This window comes from Aethalodelphis obliquidens, unplaced genomic scaffold (assembly GCF_003676395.1).
Source record: "Aethalodelphis obliquidens isolate GAN/ISIS:26980383/991018 unplaced genomic scaffold, ASM367639v1 scaffold4, whole genome shotgun sequence".
Taxonomy (NCBI): Eukaryota; Metazoa; Chordata; class Mammalia; order Artiodactyla; family Delphinidae; genus Aethalodelphis; species Aethalodelphis obliquidens.
In genome coordinates this window covers 3,313,577-3,333,256 of record NW_020837948.1, presented here as the reverse complement: position 1 = coordinate 3,333,256, position 19,680 = coordinate 3,313,577, and the positions used below count along the sequence as shown (strand labels likewise).

General features: G+C 44.9%; 1 protein-coding gene across 2 annotated transcripts in view; it reads right to left on the bottom strand.

The window, feature by feature from the left end:
• Window positions 1-19,680, bottom strand: part of SPOCK1 (SPARC (osteonectin), cwcv and kazal like domains proteoglycan 1) — a 555,545-nt gene that overhangs the window by 274,817 nt on the left and 261,048 nt on the right. For both annotated transcript variants that reach the window (XM_027096742.1, XM_027096746.1), the window contains one exon: window positions 19,503-19,548. In XM_027096742.1, the coding sequence (XP_026952543.1) occupies window positions 19,503-19,548 (46 nt within the window). The remainder of the gene's footprint in view (window positions 1-19,502; window positions 19,549-19,680) is intronic.

Sequence of the window (19,680 nt, the reverse complement as noted above, 5' to 3'; positions counted from 1 at the left end):
CCGAAAAAAAAAAAAAAAAAAAAAAAAAAAAAAATAGGCTGAGGAACTGAATAGACATTTTTCCAAAGAAAACATCTAAATACCCAACAGATTCATGAAAAGACGCTCAACAACAGTAATCATCAGGGAAATGCAAATCAAAACTATAGTGAGATATTACTGCACACCTGTTAGAGTGGATATTATCAAAAAAAAAAAAGATCTCTCTTTCTTCCCATTGTTGTCTTAGGGCTGATGGCAACACCAGGAGCCAGGGGTCAGCGGTCCAGTCCTGACTGGCCAGTAACTAGCTGGGTGGTTTGAGGCATTCTTTCCCCTCTCTGGCCTCCGTTTCCCCTCTGTGATGTGAGAAGGTCAAATGGGATGATTCTCAAGAATCCTCCCAGCAGAACAACAAGGTTGATGCGAGGATTGTGGCGGAGCACCCTCCTCACCCTCAGCGCTCACTATGAATCCGCGCAGCTCCTAGAGGGGTCCTCGCTTAAGGAACAGCCCGACGGATGAGGCCTCACCATGCGGGCACCAGCAGAACGGCGCTCCTGATTGGCTTCTGGACGCCAGCAAGACGCCTGATCTCAGGTAGCACATAGCCTTGTAAATCACTCAAGGAGGTGATGGGGATCATCATCCCTCCTAAAGGAACTCTCAGTTTCCCCTCAGGTTGTGCTAAGGCACACAGAGGCTCCCGCCCACCCTGCACCCCCTCCAGACCCTCTCTCTCTCCTAGCGATCACCTCCCTAAAAGCCCAATTACCATCTGTCTGTCTCCAGCTCTCTTTTAAAAGCTCTCTTTTAAAAACCACCGATACGTGGTTTAACTTCTACTGTATCCACTGAGCATCGAAATTACCTTCTGCTACCAGGGCTCATTAGGCCAGCGCCGGGCATGCCCTGGCCACATGGCCGATGTTCCTGTGGGGCTTAGCTGGGCACCAAGTTCACCAGCATCAGGATAGGACAGGACGCCATTCTGGAACAAGCGTCCTCAGCCTCAGCACTATCGACCTCTTGGGGTGGATAACTGGGTGGGGATTGGGGGTTGTCCTTTGCAGTGTAGGATGTTAGCAGCATCCCTGGCCTCAACCCACAGAGGCCAGGAGCACCCGCCCCCCCACTCCCCACCCCCTGCAGTATAAAAGCCAAAACTGTCTACAGACACGGCCAAGCATTCTCTGGGGGGTATTGAAACTACTGTTGAAGAAACATCAAAGGTATCGGGAACAGAACCCAGGCTACAGAGCCAGATGGGCTGGGGTTCAAATCCCCACTCAGCCACCAAACCACCTACGTGGACTTAGGCAAGGCGTCTTCTTTCTCTTACTATTTATTCAAAAAGAGAGGCTGACAATAAAAATTTTTAGATGACAGTATATGAAAAACTGCAAAGTAAAACTGCTCATGTCCCTTCCAGCCCATTCCTCAGAGATAAATGGTTACAATTTGGTGTTAAGGTATTTTGTACGCAAATACAAGCACATTCATCAGTTATATACGTATATAAACACTTTGTTTCACATAAGTAAAATCATATTAGGTACAGTTTTGCTTTTCACATTTATATCATGAATACTTTTCCAGATGACTACTTATGAATTTCCTGAACCCTTTTAAAACCTGAATATTCTACTCTCAAGATTTGAACCCAGTTTTCCAGTTGTAAACAGGAAGAACCTGTTTTCTTTAGAGTTGTCAGTATTAATGGTTATATGCCTGTGCGCACACATTTTTTAAAGAGGACTAGATAGTACTGGCATAAAATAGGTGCTCAATAAACAGTAATTACTTTTTCCGACGAGTATTAACTCAGCACTTACTTTGTGCCCAGTCCTATACCAGAACCTGGAAATACAGAAGTACACAAGACATATAAGCCTTGTCCCGAAGAGATCACAGTTTACCAGGGATACAAACAGTAAATAATTCTGAAAATTTATTAAACTACAACTGTGTAACAATGCAAAGCATAGACTATTAGGAGAGTGTGATCTAATCTAGTCTAGGGTCAATGACAGGGGGTTTCCTTGAGTAAGTGACATAAACTGAGACCTCAGGGATGTGTTGGACAGGGGGCCAGAAATATGCTAAGCAGGGGGCACAGAACGTGCAAAGGCCCTGGTGCAAACTATTTGCAAATTATTATAATATTATAGTATTAATATTAATACTTAAAGGAATAGTCAAATAGCCAAGAGATGAAATAACTAAAATTTGCTCTTAGTTACAATTCGCCTATCTCCCTCCATACTATCTGAAAAGTTATATCACCCAGATAACTTTCCATTTTGTACATTTAAAGAATCACACTTATATAGGAAAACACAGTTCTCTAAGAAAAATGGAAAACATACAAAGAAGAAAATACAAACCACAGAGTTATGAACATACCAACAGCTAAGAATATTCTACAGAAAAGCTCCTATAGCACGATTAACTAGATGACTGGCATTATCATTTCTGTTTTTTTGGGGGGGAGCGGGGTAGGATAAGTCTTGGTGATTTCCATAATGGTATATAAATGATGTCCTTGCAAAAAATGTCTATCTGTCAAATCCCCAAGGAGTCAAATACTGGTGTTGCAGCTCAGAACTCACTTCTGTGTGCAGTTCTGGAGGAGAACATCCCGGTCACCTCCCCGGCTTTGCCAGGTCAATTGTGAAACTCCCTGGAGTGCACCTCCCAGCATCTTGGCTTTGCCACGGGCACTCAGCTCCACTGATACTCAGCACATCAACTAGAGAGAAGGGATCTAACATGTCCTGAGCTCCTGCCATGGGCAGGCACCAAAGTAGAACCTTCATATACATTTTGCTCAATTAATCTCTGACTGCAACCAAATAAGGTAACTTTAGCCTTCTCCAATTTACAGACTGAAGTCAGGGATGTTAAGTAACCTCCCCAAGGTCATAAAGTGGACTCACAGTTTAGATCTAGGATAGGATGACTCCATCTTGGATCCATGCTAACGCTAAGCAGACCAAGCTCACCTGGTTTCCCATCCAAGAACTCCCGGTCTGATCCCTGCTTACCTCCTGAGACCCGACCAAGTAGGCAGGGTTTCAGGGCTATAATGACCTGTTGCAGGGGGCACAGCATGATCGCAAATATGCAAATGTTTCTACTCCAACTGTGCGTTCACTGACGTAATCCTTTTCCTTTGGGTCACCAAGCTCTCCCCTTCTAACCTGTTCCTGCTCTTGAATCACTGTGTCGGTCCCTGGTCTCTTGCACCTGAACTCCTTACATTTGATAAGCGGGCCCTTCATAACTCGCCTGATTCCTCTGTTCATGTAAGGCTCATTGCCCTGATACCAAAACAAGACAAGGACAACACACAGAAAAGAAAAATCACAGACCCAAATCATTGATGAACATAGATACGAAAATTCCTCAATAAAAAATGAGCAAATCGAATACAGCAACACATTAAAAGGATCGTACAACATGATCAAATGAGATTTATTCCCAGGATGCAAGGGTCGTTCAACCTGCAAATCAGTCAACATGATACACCACATTAACAAAATGAAGGATAAAAAAAATCACGTGATCATTTCAATTGATGCAGAAAAGCATGTGACAAGTTTCAACATTCATTTATGATAAAAATTCAATAAAATGAGTATAGAAGGAATACACCTCAACAAAATAAAGGCCACTAAGACAAACTCACAGGTTAACATCATATTCAACCAGAAGTGTCTTAACTGAGACGATGAATGTAAAATTTTTAGCAAAATGCCTGATGGCCAGCACTCAATAAACACCAGCTGTAAATATTATCATGACTGCTACTGTCATAACAACTACTACTAAAGAAAGTCTGAGATAAGGGAAGGCCACCAATTATGGTGTGTTCTCCTCCCTTTAAAGTCTCCCTAACATTTGATAAGTACTTTATATGTGCTAGGTCCTTTCTCTATTTCATTATATAAGCAGAAAAATCTATGAAGTGATTTCACTATAGCGTAGGAACCTGGAATTAGATAGGCCTGAGTTTAAATTCTAGGTCTGCCTTATTCTCGTTCTCTAATCTATTTAGACAAGTGCTTTACTAGTCCCAAGCCTCCAAGTGTATGACTTTTTCTATCATCAGTCTACCAAAGCAGTTTGGTAAAAGTAAAGACTAGTTACACGATGAGTCTGCTTTCCGGATAAGCAATAGCACCGTGGGGACTCACCAGGCCCCTCTCTGGAGGACTTTTAGGGCTTCACTTTGGCTCAAGGCAACTCTGCTCGTTCAATGAAAAGGTGTAGAATGCAATTTAGTGAGTCTGTGTTCTCCATGGGACAGCATAAAGAGGGAGGTGGATCCCCTGAAGACAATAATTTTGACTTTCAATGTGCGAGCCCTTGATTTTCCCAAGTGCTTCCTAGGGAAAGCAAGGCTTGGGCATTATCATTTCTGACTGATACCCCACCTCCCTCCCCTGACCTGATGGTTCAGCTTGAATGGCATTAGAAGCAGGGATGGTCCCTCCCATTTTTCCTCCAGAGCAGACCCACTCAGTGTTGACCGCTCAGTGTTGACACTAGGCACATACTTTCCCAACACACCATAATCCATCTTTTTGTTGTTGCTGTTGTTAGTTTCTACTTTATCTTTATCTGAGAGTTGCAGGGTCTCTCCCTTGGTGTCTGAGCACAAGGTTCTAAATATCTCGAGAGTCATCATTTGATATGCTAACAAAACCACATTGAATCCTGCCTGCACTGCAGAGTTCTCCAACAACATAAGCTCAGTGAGACGACAGGCGTTTGTCAAAGTATGCCTTTGGGGCTGTGGCAGGGGATCCAGGGATGTGGCGCTAGACTCTGAAACTGGACAACAGCGCAGGGCAGGTTCTAGGCGTTCCTGGAGGACGGAGACCAGCCTAATCTATTCCTCCAGGCCCTCCATGGCTTCTCTGTGAAGAAGGCTTCCCCAGACCCACTCTATTTACTCCCCCTTGCTCCATCATCTGAATGTAAGACAAAAACATTTCTTTCTCCACAGAGGACACCAATCTTTCTACGTGAGCCTCACGCTGATAGATCACAGTGCATTTGGAAATTCATGCCTGTATCTACGGCTCTGGCAAAATAAAACATAGCACCAGGGCCCTTTATTCCCCAGCCATTCGTGCCAAAGACAGCAGAATCTATTCAAATGCAGTGTGCAGGAATGCAGGAACCGAAGCCTTCAACTGACTAGATAGATTACTTTCCTTTACTAGGAACACCCAGTAAGCCACCCATTTTACTTTCTCAGTCCCTTGTCTTTGCAGTGAATGAGGCTTCAGTCACCTCTGGTCAACCCCACCTACGGATCAGGAATCCATACACAGGTGCACAGACATCGCTTTGGTGAACTGAATCCACCTCAGATGCACCAATCAGGCAAGTCGTTTGAGAAAACCCTAAAGGGGATAATTTCTATCATAAAATAAATGATCGCTTCTCAACAGACCTGCCTTATCTTAGAACTGCACCAACTCAAAGTCAGAAGCCATGTCAGTGGTAAGTGCCTCCGCTCCCATCCAGAGTCTGGTTCCCTCAATCAGGTGGTTGGCCGGTCTTAGGTGTGCACATCCCAGCAATGGTGACTTTACCCCCCTCTACCCCGAGGTGGCCCGTCCCATCCCCACACAGCTGGGGCTGTAAAACAGCCAAACTTGAACTCAGCCAAAGTCTGTCACTTGGCAACTCCCACCCACTGCTTCCAGGGCTGTCCTGTGGAGCCAGACAGAGCCCCTCAACTCCCTCTCCACAAGCAACCCAACAAATGTCCAAGTGCAGCTATTATACCAGAAGGATTTCAAGACGCCATGTACTGTGCTGGCTTAATATGGCGACTGGCCCACATCCCTGTGTCTTATCACCCCACTCCTACTTTCAAAACTATACATAAACACTTGAAACCTTTCCTGGATGAAGAAATCTACACCTTGCTGTGATGACAGAATGATGAATGTTCACCCCTAATCTGGGAGTGTAACTGTGTCATCACTAACTGGGACTTTCTCCTCCGGGCCCATCACTAACAGAAAGGACTGACCTCTCTAAAAGTGAAAATCATCATTATTAGCAGATGCCTGCCGACACTTATATGGCCCACACCCCCAAATTGTATTTTTTCCTAAGGGAAAAATATATATCTTTATTTTTCAAATAATATATCTTAGCGGTACTGCTGAGAAGAGACACGGCTGAAAATTAGGCATTCTGTGAGTTTCTACTGAGTTCTCAATGAGTGCTTCACAACACTTGTTTGAAAATACTCCAGAATAAAATTCCTATGTCTATGTGCTGTGGCAATATGCCCAAATCCTTCTACCATGAGGACCCCTTTTCAACTGTCAAAATACACCTGTAAACAGCACCCTCCCCTTCACCCTCCAAAGGTAGCTATCATGTTAGCAGTTCTGTTGATGGCTGAGAATTTCATAACAACTAAATCTAATAGGAATTTGTTAATACTTTTTTTAAACTTTTTATTTTATATTGGAGTATAGTTGATACTCCAATGTTGTGTTAATTCAGGTGTACAACAAAGTGATTCAGACATGTATCTATTCTTTTTCAAATTCTTTTCCCACTTAGGTTGTTACATAATATTGAGCAGAGTTCCCTGTGCTGCACAGTAGGTCCTTGTTGGTTATCCATTTTAAATACAGCAGTGTGTACATGTCCATCCCAAACTCCCTGACTATCCCTCCCCCCCTCCATCCTTCCGCCCTGGTAACCATAGGTTCCATAAAGGTAACCATAAAGGTAATACCTCTCAATAAAATGTCAATTTTATTGAGCACATCAGCACCTGCCCACATTTGAGAAACAGGGCTGTAAATATACAAGTGTGTGCAAGGAAAGCGTTTCCCATCCTCGTAAAGCCTAAGTCACGTCATAAAGCTCCCATGTGACATCTTTGTGACCCCCTGCGGTTCCAGTGGTACATAGGGCACAATGCTCACGTTCATAATCATCCACTGTCTGTGGGTCTGAATTTACCTACAGGCTTGGCGTGCAGGAAGGTGACCCTGCGTTCAGGTACCGTAGTTCTGGGTTGGATTCTGCATGTCTGACTGAGGACATTGGCTCCACCCACCACTTGGCTGATGAAGGAGACCCATTTGCTTCCACTAATTAGCAGCACAGATGATCTGAACTCCCTGTTTCTGCCAGGAAGAGCCCAGAACTCTCTGTTCCCAATGCTAATCAGTTACCAGAAACAAAACAATCGGAGTATTCTCTGATGGAGACAGGCCATCCATTCTTCCGGATGTTGTCAATTTTATCCATGTATCAAGCCAGACCTTTAGAAGACTGTGTACTCTTTATTAGCCCGGCTTATCATCGAATTACCTTATAGAACTGCACTTTGGCACTATGCCATTGGCATACACCGAGAGATCCTGGAGGAAGCAATGGTAAAAACTTACTGTGGTATTTACCGTCAGACACTGTCAAGAAAGTGGTCCATGCCCACACAACTCCCTTTTTGAGAACTCGCTGAAGGAAGGCATCTCTGGTCTCCATACCAGGAACACCTTGTATTTCTCATGAAAAGCTGCCTTTCTTTCATCTCATGGGCACATATGGCCATGTGCTTCCTTCCTTCCTTTGGTTATTAGGAAGCCCCAGGGCCCGCTCTAGAAGTGCACAGAAATGTACTGTGTGTGTGTTTTGAGTACTACCCTTGCTGCGGCTTTATTTAATTCACTCACATCTTTTCCTTAGATCCAAATACTGTCATCTATTTATTTATTACCTGATATTATACATTCCTGAAAGTTATCTTTTCATGAATAAGACAGAAAAAACATATTTTTAAGAAAAGACAGAAATGTCAGGTTATCATCATTTGGTTACAAACCTGAGGACAGCTGAGTGACATTTCAGGTAAGTTTCTGCACGGAAACTGAGCATTTACAGACCTGAAGTGAAGGTAGCAGGAGAACTCAAGTGCATTTATCTCCACATTTTGAAGTGAGAGGGAATGACAGGGGCTGGGGTAGAGGCCAGGGCTCGTGGATGGCACAAACCCTGGGCCACTTTGGGGCTAGAATGCCGGCTCAGAAGGACCACCCTCCACCTAACTGGGGTCTTCTCCTCTTGGCATTCAGTGCATCTGACATTTCCCACCTTTCTGATCCCTTTCTACCAATATTTTTTGGCCAATGAAGAGCCGGAGCAGCACAGGGCCAACTGCTGTACACAGCATTCGTCTCCTGCTGAGGGCTCCTCGGGGATGCCACTGCCCACAGCACTGCCCCAAGCTGCCCCACAGCGAGGAGACTCGGCGCCTCACACAATCACCGCAAGATCAAAGGGACTTGGCTCTGGCTCTCTGGGACATGGTTTGTGTTTCCAAATCCCCCTAGCACCTTATTTCGTGTGAGTTGTGTGAGTGCTTGAATGCATGTGAGAGGGCAGGGGTGTGTTTCCCTCTTCTCGAGATTAAAACAATCCACCTGCAAGTGGTGCGGGAGGCCGCAGAGAAACAGCAGTAATAACCCAGAGGTCGGCCCAGCATTCGGGCTCCCCTGCTCATGACACGTGGCTGCAGGCCTCCTGGCCTCTAATCGTAGCCTGGCAACAATGACTCCATCGAGGCCGCGTGCCCCTGCTCTGCCAGACACTGCCTCTACCCTCGGGCCTCCCTGCTGTTCCAGGTCAGAGGCACCTCAAGGACCCATCAGCCTCCAGAGCCTACACACCACAGGCAAGAGACGAGGTCTGACAACGAGATCCTCAGCTCTCCTCTAGGAGAATCCACAGACAGTCCAAGGACATATTTACCCTCTTCTCGTTTTTTTTTTTAATAATGGATTTATTTGCTAATACTGATGAATAAGGAGTTTTTACCCACGTACAAAGACTTCTTCATTTCTCGATCCTCTGCAGCAAGCAGAAGTCCTGGCGATGCTGGGCCCCAGCACCCTCAGGACCACCCTCAGCAACAGCTGGGTCACGGTCACTCTCTGGAGGTGGAGTAGGTGCTGGCTTGTCCCAGACCTCACGCCCCACCCCCAGTGTTCCTGCACCAGACCTACCTCACTGTCTGCAGTCCCCACTCTAGGGGTATTTCAACATCAGAAGGATCTGGAGAGATAACTGGCGACAGAGGGAAGCAGCCTACTGAAGTCATGACTTACATTTTCTTCCTCTCTCTTAATAAATGTATTTTTTTTTAAAGCATCCCATCAAACTTCACTTCTTTGGTAACCGAAGTCGCACCCGTCAGGAAACGTTTCTTTCCGTCAGATGCTGTCCCTCCAGCTCACCTCCCAGCATCTACCCATCCTTAGAAAGGCTCCGGGTCACTTTCTCCACCATCCTTCTCCTGACTCCCACCCAGGAAGGGCTGGCTGTCCCATCCCCCGAGCGCCCCCATCTGCAAGACTCTGTCTGGGAGCCCCAAGCACACACCATGGGTTATTGTATTTCACGTGTCTCTCTGTCTCTCTCTCGGCTACACAGACTACAAGCGCCCCGAAGAAAGCTGCCGTCACATTCCTCACCATGTTCCTGCATGAAACCAACTCAGCACCTCCTAAGTGATCAGTGAATTGTTCACACACAATTAGCTCACACACCAAAAGGGAGACGCAGACACATCGAAACCCCTAAGAACTTCTCACACTGAGAACCCAGAACAAAACATCAACCCTCCTCCTTTTACCAAAGCCTTATTGCCTTTCTCACGTACGTGATAATAAGACTGGATCAGGCACCACATCCAGAGTTTTACAGACCCTTCATGTCACAGCTGTGAAAAACAACATAATTGCTATTTTACAGATAAGGAAATTGAGGCCCAGAGAAGTGAAGCGTTTGCCTAGGTACACACAGTTATTAGAGGGAACAGCGGGAGCTGAACTCAATCTTTGAGACTGCAACGCCCAGGGTCCTCCCAATACATCACACTGCCTTTCATCATACACGGTTATCAGGGCAGGACAAACATTTGATAGGTCTCCAGCAAGGAAGTGTTACATAACACACACTGAAGAACTTTAACAAAAGCAAACTCTGGACCTTAGGCAGAAGAGCTATGGGGCACAGGTGATACTGGCGAGTGTTTCTCCAGGCAGCCATCTCCCATTGGGAAAATGCTCTCATCCACTCTGTGGTCTCCAGTGAGGAAATTTACCCAGCATTACTGATCCATTTAAAAATTCAACTGACAGGGCTTCCCTGGTGGCGCAGTGGTTGAGAGTCCGCCTGCCGATGCGGGGGACACGGGTTCGTGCCCCGGTCCGGGAAGATCCCACATGCCGCGGAGCGGCTGGGCCCGTGAGCCATGGCTGCTGAGCCTGCATGTCCGTAGCCTGTGCTCCGCAACGGGAGAGGCCACAACAGTGAGAGGCCCGCGTACCGCAAAAAAAAAAAAAAAAAAAATTCAACTGACAGTTTTTCCCCTATTGAGAATTTCCCCAAACCAAGGTTGTTTCATTAGGACTCAACAAATACTATGTAATTAATTCAGGGGCTGTTGTTCTAGCAGATGGAATAGCCGAAGGTTTGGGTTTGCTTCTTTTTTTTTTTTCTCTCTTTTTATAAAACTAACACTATGTTTTATGAGTTTGGGGAAAGGTGATAAACATGTCTTTTAAATGGATCTGTTCGTGCTAAAAGAACCTCTTAAACACAGTAATAGAAAGCCACAAGTGCCCCATAATTGCACGGGAAATTTTACTAGCCTTCATGATTCCATCCAAAGGGTGGAACACAACCCAGAATGGCTTTGGCTCCTTGGAGCTGCCAGGCTACTGGCAGCTGCTAGAGGAGCCAGAGGAAGCCGGGAACTTAACACCCACAGCGGCCGGCTCCTGTGAGGAGATGGGGCTTGCACAGGGGTCCCTGGCAAGGCTGAGCTGAGAAGAAACTGAGCTTTCCTGGGCACACGCCACATACCAACTCCCCGGCTCTCTGCAATCATGAGCTCGCACAGTCATCACAAACGTCCACCAGATGGATATCGTTAGCCTAGATAAGTCACATGCCTCAAGTGGATGTCCCACATTCACGGGGGAGCCGAGATTTGAACCCGAGCCTTCTAAACCCTGACTCTTTCCTCCACCTCTTGCAGTGCCCACAGGACTCTGTGAGAAAACAAAGTACCTCCTACTCTGGTCCTTTTTGCTTTTTATTCTGAGCCTCCCTCCCCACCCCTGATGGTTAAAAGGCCCATTTAATTCCATTGGTTTTATTGAAGCGATATTCATACCTCATTGGTTAAACTGTAACCTTTGAAATAAGAGCATCAGACTTCAAATTTTTCATTTTTCCTTCCTTCATGAGGAAAACATACACAGATTCTACATTGCCTGAAACCACGATAGCTTGGCTATCAGAAGGAAAGGACTTCAGGGGCCACCTGGCCCACCCGTTTTATCGCAGAGGTGGGCAAACGGAAGTCAAGAAAGGCCAGTGAACCCCAATAAAGGTGTTAAAAAAAAAAAGAAAGGCCAGTGATTTGCCTGAAGTCACACATTTTAAGAGTGGCAGAGTCCTGTCCCACCTCGGCCTCCCTTGGGGGACACCACACTCTCCAGGCCAAGGGACTGGATGGACGAATCAGTCAGCATGTGTTAGAAATGCTAAGAGAAAGCAGCTCCAACAGCAAAGCAAATGAGACAACATAAGTGTCCACCAACGGGGGAACCGGTGGGTAAACTGGAGCATATTAGTACCACAGAACATCACAATATAAAGGAATTAACTGTATCGACAGCTAACCCATCGAAAACGATTTTCAGTGAAATAAACAGGTTAGAGGAGAAAACATTTACTTCTATATGTATAATAGTGTTTGTAGACATGCACGTATGACATAAAAGGACAAGAGCATGGAAAGAAAAGCATGTTAACGACACGGTCACCTTTAAAGAAAAGAAAACGGGAAAGAGGACCAAGGAGGGGCCCCTGGGGGATTTCAGTCTTATATCTGATGTTTTATTTCCTTAAAATAAGCAGACAGGTAAAGGCGGCCAGAGATGAAAGATAAAACGTTCAACTTGATCTAACTTCAAAGCAGATAGGCTGAGTTAAAGGAGGAGCAAACCAATATTTGAATTAGCAGTTTTCTGCTTCTTCTCTGGCAGAATTGACTTGGAAAATTTAAAAATCAACACTTGAAATTTTTAAAAATAGTAACTATTGTATCGTCATAGTCAAGAAAGAGAAGGAGAGATGGCAGGAGGTGAGAGGCGGAGGTATCTGGAGTGAGGTGTGAATGTCTGGGGCAGGAATCGGTTATTTTAAATAACAGGAGCTATTTCTGTTAAGGGGAGAGAATGGTCCTTAACTTATGTGCAAAGGCAAAGGCGAGAGGGAGGAACCAACCAGACCAAACATGAGGGAACCCGGGGAAAATTAAGATGCTTCCCACAAGCCGGGCCAGCTGCCTCTGAGAATCAGCAGCCCGAAGGATCAGGTAGGATGAACAGATCCTTAAACACCGAAAATTTTTCAAGGCCCGACGAATGCAAGTCAGAGGCTCCTTTTGGGGCGAGGTTAAATTCCACATCAAGAGGAAAGCTATGGGGATGTAAGATTTCTATAAAGCCTATCATGTAAAATTTCAGATTAATCTAGAGGGAAAGAAATCTCCTTCTAAAGAAAAATTTTAGAAATAAGCAATCCTGGCTCCACCAGGAGCTCTTTAAAACTCGGACAAAACATGTTGCTGTGATAGTCCACGGGGCTCTGGCTCCAGAAACACGGCTGGAGCACAGGAAGTACTCTCTCCTTTCGAGTTTTAGAATTTTCGCCTGAAAATAGTTCAGGGCTTTGGTGAGGATTTGAGCTTATCAGGATCTTGGTATAATAGATTGGAGGTCAAAGGGCAAGGTTTTTCTTCTTTTATTCTACTCAAGTGAACAGCATGAGTGAAAGGGGACCCTGCCTTCCGGAGTTTTATTTTTATCTGGAGATCAGTTTCTACAAGTTCATATTCTGCTCTGAAGATCACCAGCATCATCTGAGATTTAGTCACAGCCAGGCCGCTCTGGAGGAAAAATGATTAATATTCACTCCAGAAGGAAAAACGTTATCCTTTAAACCTCTACACTTTACCTAAAACATTCATTTATTCCACATTAAAGGAACCCACTCGTCTCAGAAAAAGTTCCATGATAAATCCCCTTCAGCCATTTTTCCTAAAACGGTTTGTCCCATCAAGTGGAACTTCTTACCCAAATACACCAGTGGGTTCTTTCCTGAGCGGACCATGGCTGCAGTATGGAACCTAGATTAATTTGCATTCCATCACTGCAGGACATTTTCAGGTAATCAGAATTTTATATTAAAATGATGCAATGGTTTTATACACAAATTACCTTCTCAACCCCGCAATACAACAACAACAATAAAAACCTTTCACTTGGCAAAAGCATTATGAATAAGCTCCAATTTTCTTTTTCGAAAAGGACTGGTCTAGGGCTTCCCTGGTGGTGCAGTGGTTGAGAGTCCGCCTGCCGATGCAGGGGACGCGGGTTCGTGCCCTGGTCCGGGAAGATCCCACATGCCGCAGAGCGGCTAGGCCCGTGAGCCATGGCCGCTGAGCTTGCGCGTCCGGAACCTGTGCTCCGCAATGGGAGAGACCGCAACAGTGAGAGGCCCGTGTACCGCAAAACAAAACAAAACAAAACAAAACAAAAAAAAGGACTGGTCTAGAAGTTTTGAAGCTGCCTGTTAGAATTCACTTTGCTCCTTGTTCATCCGCTCCCTCAGTGAATCCCCAAAGCAACACCTTTTATTTTTGTACCACAGTATTGTGGTTCAACCAATTCTCTCTTTCCCCTCCAGGCCCTTTGAATAACCTTCCTCATCAGCCACCGGACTCCAAGGAAAAAGAGGATCTGTGAGACTGCACCCTCAGCGTCACACCGAAGGGAATGTTGGTCAGCTGAGGCTGCGGGTGCCCTGATCCACAGTCAACAGACACAGACTGAGTGAGGCCAATCGGTAGCAAAAACTGTCATCCCAACTAAAACTGCCCTGTGTCACTAGGGTAAACAGTTGACATCATATGAGTTTCCCAGGTCAATACTTTTCGCTTCCCCACCCTGTCACCCCCAGTACGGACACATACTCCGTGCTGGTGTAAGAACTTGGACAGATGACTAATGATTTATAATCCCGAGGGGCCCAAGAAAGACCTTCTTTAGTGTGGTCCCTACTATCTAGCATAGGGGGTTTAGACATCAGCATTCGGTACCTGTTGAATGAATGAATGAATGAATGAGCATTAAGAGCCTGAACCTTTTCAGCCCCAATAATGAGGATGTGGAGGTGCAACGGCAATGACTCACCTAGCGTAAGACAGGCCACCTCTAATTTAGCCCGGGAGCTCCAGAGCATTACAACTGTGAGCGCTCCCATGAGGGAATACAAGAAGAAAGAAAGAAAACCTACGTGGGAAGGGAGAGAAGCAACACGGAAAGGCAGCTAGACAGGAAGAGGAGGGAGCAAAAAAGATCAATGGCTGGCTAAAACAACACTTAACAGAGCGCTTGCTATCTGCCAGACACATTAGCTCATTTAATCCTCTAGGTGCTCTTATTGTTACCATGTCCAGATGGGAAGGCTTAGAATCAGAGAGGTTAAGCAACTTGCCTAGAATCACACAGCTAATAACTGGCAGAGTCAAGTTCCAAATTTAGAGGATCTGACTACAAACCCCGGGACCCCATACTGCACTCACCAAAGTGTATCCCACAGAAGATACCACTTTTGCTGGGGACATGACAGGTATGGTGTGAAAAATATAACAGCAAAAGCATGTGGTCAAAGGCAAATTTAGCACATGGTAAGTTAAATGGGCTTCTTTACTAAAAGACTTCTTAGAGCTTTTAAATTGCTAACAAACACTGTGAATCTCCACGAGATGAACAGAGCATATGTGTGTCCCAAACTTGTTTGCGCAGGGACTGTTTTCTTGGGGAAGCATCTTGCTGGACCAGATGCCACTTTCAGAAGCATAAAACTCATGTCTGCTCAACACCCACTCTATGCTCCAGGTTTGCTAGGGGCCAGCGTAGGGAAGGTGGCAAAGGCAAAAGCGGCAGAGGCCACCCAGAGCCCTCCAGGCTCGGCCAGCCTCCTGCAGAGGGCCGCTCCGAGGGCCCCAGTCCTCCTGCCTATATACGCCAGGAAGCCGTCTGCATCTGCCAGTTGCCCTCTTGAACTATACAGCCTGCCCAACTCCCGCCAGGGCAGCTATCTTTGTGGACTTCACAAAGGAAATTTCTCACCTGAGTTAATAATTGTTGCCTTCAATTCTGAACCCCCTTCTGTCCCTTCTGTGGGGAGATTTGGCATTAAGTCATCACAATCAAAAAGGATAGACTACTTTATCCAAATCTCAGAAAGAGTTCTTAGAAAAGCCTCAAGGTGACAGCTATTATACTCCACTCAGAAGCATTAATGATCCTCTTAAAGATAACACGTTAAAGACGTTTTCAGCCTTGTGGAAGGACACCTCCAGTGAGGTGCTTTTCTTCTAACTACCTTGGAGTCATTACATGATAAGTGCTTGCTCTGTGAAGCCCTGTTGTTCAAAGTTCAGTCACTATCCTTCAGCAGAAAGAGCAATTACAGGGAAGTAACTATTTCTTGAATACTCTGTGTGTCCTTACTATTCACACCAGTACTTGAGACAGTCAGGAGCTACAGGGCATTTCAGAGGTCAAGCTACAGAGCTGAATGGTTAAGTCTGACCATCTGTGACCAAAGCCCAGGGATGCAAGGCAATGAATGATGCAATGGAGAAGTTACCTACGAGTCCGGTAGGAGGGGCAGCATTTAGCAGGTGTGTCTTGGGTTCCGAATCACTGCTGTTGAGCCACCAAACTAGGTCCTCTAAAGTATTGCCTTCAACCTGTCACTCCTCTGCTCAAAAACTCTCTATGGGTCCCCACTGCCAAGAAAACAAAGTTTAAACTTCATAGATTGGTATGAAATGCCCTTCACAGCCTGCCTCAAATCCACCTATCTGGCTGCTCTCTACCAGAATCCCCCGTGCACGGCCTTCCTTCCCCTTTTCTCCCCCTGCATTTCAAGCCCATTCCACACCCACCTCTATCATGAAGCCACTTCCACCTCCATCTCAGAACATGCTTGTCATCTGGCCCTCTAAAAGCTTTCCAGCAAGTTCCATTTCTATAAACTGAAAGTCATCCCCAACCACAAAACTGCCTGAAACACGTCGGATTCTTTTTTAGCTCAGGAGGGGAAACGACTTCTCTCTGCAGCTGACAATCTCCACTGGAGCTCGGCAATCCTCCTATTTGCCGGAAGATGAAATGCCCGATCTCTCCCATGCCTGTGGTTTATGTTGCGCCAGGCTGTGTCAGCGCTGATATAGTAACCTCCCATTTTTATTGAGCGGCACCCAGTGTAATTGATGACATCTGCTGGAGCCGATATTTTAAGTGAAGGCTATTCTCAGCCCTGCCTGCTCTCCCCCCAGCTCGGGATATAAATAGCCAACAGCAGCTACACCTGAGGTACAAAGTGGGGCTTCTCAGCTAAGGTCCTCAGTTATACCCCAGAAAGTCATGAGGTTTTCTGCAAGGATTTATTCAGCAGATCGAGCTTTCAAGCCTGCAGAGCTCGGAAAAGAGGGAGCAGGGGCAGGACGCTGCTGGGTATGGTTGCTAACCTTCCTTGGAGAGAAAAATCCTTGTTTGGACTTTGTGGTTAGACAGATTTAAATAGCATGTTCAAAGGAAGCTATCATTTATATCATATATGTAGATATATCATTTACATATATGAAGTGACAAATGATGCCCCCCTTCGTGTATAACCTTTCCCAATGCGAATTAGTAAAAATTAAAATGTTCCTTGGTAAAGTTTTAGTATTTGTTGGCAGGCCTTGGGGAAGAGTAAATCTGGCATTTATTTAGGCAACACTTGATCCTTACAGGACTAGAGCCTAAATCTTTTTCTGGACTGGAAAGCGTCAGTTCATGGTCACGATCACCTGCGGTACCTCCATAAGAAAGATCCTGGTAGGGGTGTTTGCAGAAGGGCTCATTTACCAGGTACACACAGGGAACGTGTTGCTCTACATCTGAGTGTTCTTCCAACATGAAGGTGTAGCCTTTTGAGAAATTTTTAGAAATTTTGATCATCTTTGATGGAAAATTTCTAAATTACAAATACTTTCATATGTTTTACTGTGATTTACTGTGATGATTCAGTCACTGTTAAAGTTGTTAGTTCTCCAAAGAAGACATCAAGATGGCCAACAGGAACATGAAAAGATCCTCGTCATTGCTGATTATTAGAGAAATGCAACTCAAAACTACAATGAGGTATCACCTCACACCAGTCAGAATGGCCGTCATCAAAAAGTCTACAAATAACAAATGCTGGAGAGGGTGTGGAGAAAAGGAAACCCTCCTACACTGTTGGTGGGAAGGTAAATTGGTGCACTATGAACAGTATGGAGGTTCCTTAAACAATTAAAAATAGAACTAACATATGGTCCAGCAATCGCACTCCTGGGCATATAATCCAGAAAACACGAAACTCAAATTCAAAAAGATACATGCACCCCAATGTTCATAGAAGCACTATTTACAATAGCCAAGACATGGAAGCAACCTAAGTGTCTATCAACGGATGAATGGATAAAGAAGATGTGGTATATATACACAATGGAATACTACTCAGCCATAAAAAAGAATGAAACAATGCCATTTGCAGCAACATGGATGGACCTAGAGATTATCATACTGAGTGAAATAAGCCAGACAGAGAAAGACAAATATTATGATACCACTTATATGTGGAATCTAAAAAATAATACAATGAACTTATTTACAAAACAGAAACAGACTCGTGGATATAGAAAACAAACATGGTTACCAATGGGGAAAGGGTGAGGAAGGGATAAATTAGTAGGAGTATGGGATTCACAGATGCACGCCACTATATATAAAACAGATAAACAACAAGGATTTACTGTATAGCACAGGGAACTATATTCAATATCTTGTAATAACCTATAATGGAAAAGAACTGGAAAAAATATTTATACCTATGTATAATTTCATCACTTTGCTGTACACCTGAAACTAACACAATATTGTAAATCAACGATATTTCAATTAAAAATTTTTTTAAAGTTGCTGAAGTGTGAGGCCCTTGGAGCCCACTGGCATAGGTATAGCCCAGACAGGGCCTCCAAAAGAAAGCCTCCCCTAGCACCTGCCCACAACACACACATGCATGCCCACTAAGTCTCCCACCTAGGGTGTCACCTGCACACACCTGCATCACAGCCATTAACACATCTCCCACCGCAATTGTTCACTGAGCTATTTCCCCACTCCCCACTCTGAGCTCCTCCTGGATGGGCACCACAGGTTTTCTGTTTTATCCCCAGGACCTGGCTTGGTGCTTGTTCCAGAGTGCTAGGTCAATAAATGTTTGAGAATGAATGAATGCATGCACGTATGAATGAACAAAGTGTTGCACTACTTGAGGGCATACGCTAAATGTCTATGCGAAAATTTTAATGCCAATTTTGCTTGCAAGAAAACCAGAGTCCGGTTGGAGTGACCCATTAAAGTGACAAAGGAGAGAGCGGAAAGGGGCGCCTTCTATCGTGTTACACGTCAACGCTTTCCTTGACTTCTCTGTGTCAAGTTGACCATCGTGACCACATCAAATACTCAGTCTACAGAACTGAAGCTGATTCTCAGAAGCGTGAACCTTTGAGACTCGGTAGGTAACATTTTCCCTCTGAGTTGCAGCATTAATTGCATATACGTACTTCAAGTACAATCTGCCACCATTTCAGCAGCAGGGTCTGTGCCAACAGCAGCCCCACATGGAACAATAGAAACAGGGATGTGATTCACAGCAGGTCCTCGCTGTGTCTTAAATAGCTCACAGGAGGACAGAGATTTACAATGGCCTTCAGGAGCCTGGCTTTGTGCTTGCTGGTATGAGTGGAAAGAGCCCTCTGAGGACCAAGCTAAAACCCAAGCGGTCAGTGAGCTGCCCCTGAAACAAGCTTCTATTTAGAAACACGATGAAGTTATTTAACAAATGAAATATCAGCGCCCCTGAAAGCCTCCCGGGATTAGCCTATTTCTAGACGAGAAAGTTTCATTTTTGCGGCTCATGTGAATTGGACAGCGTCTCCAGGCACAGTCTGTTCCATGAATGAAATCACTGGACTCAGCCCAACAATTCACCAGGTGAGTCTGATAAGCATTTTACTATTTGGTTTCTTTATGTGTTTGTTCTCTAACAAAACCAACCAATGATTATAGTGGTCAATTCAATAAAAACATGTTTTAATCAGTCTTAGGCAATCTCAGACAAATAACCAATTTGATAAAAATAATTTCTATCACCCCAGTCAACTCAGTCCACAAAAGTCAGTAAAATAAGACAGCCAGCTGGCCTTTAAGGGAAGAGTAAATCAGCATTCAAGGAAGGAAAAATGAGACAGCATTTCCCGTGGAATATACAGCAAGAAAAAGGGCATCCTTTACCTTGGTCAAAAGGCTTGTTGGGGTTCCAGTTTCTGAAATAATCATCCTATATGAGGGGAAAAAAACGGAAAACAAAGGTCAGATTTCAAGAAGCTTCTCACACAAATGCATAAAAAGCTGCCTTTCCCCCCACCTCCCAAAACACAAAGGAAAACACTAAGGGCTTAGAAATCTTTCC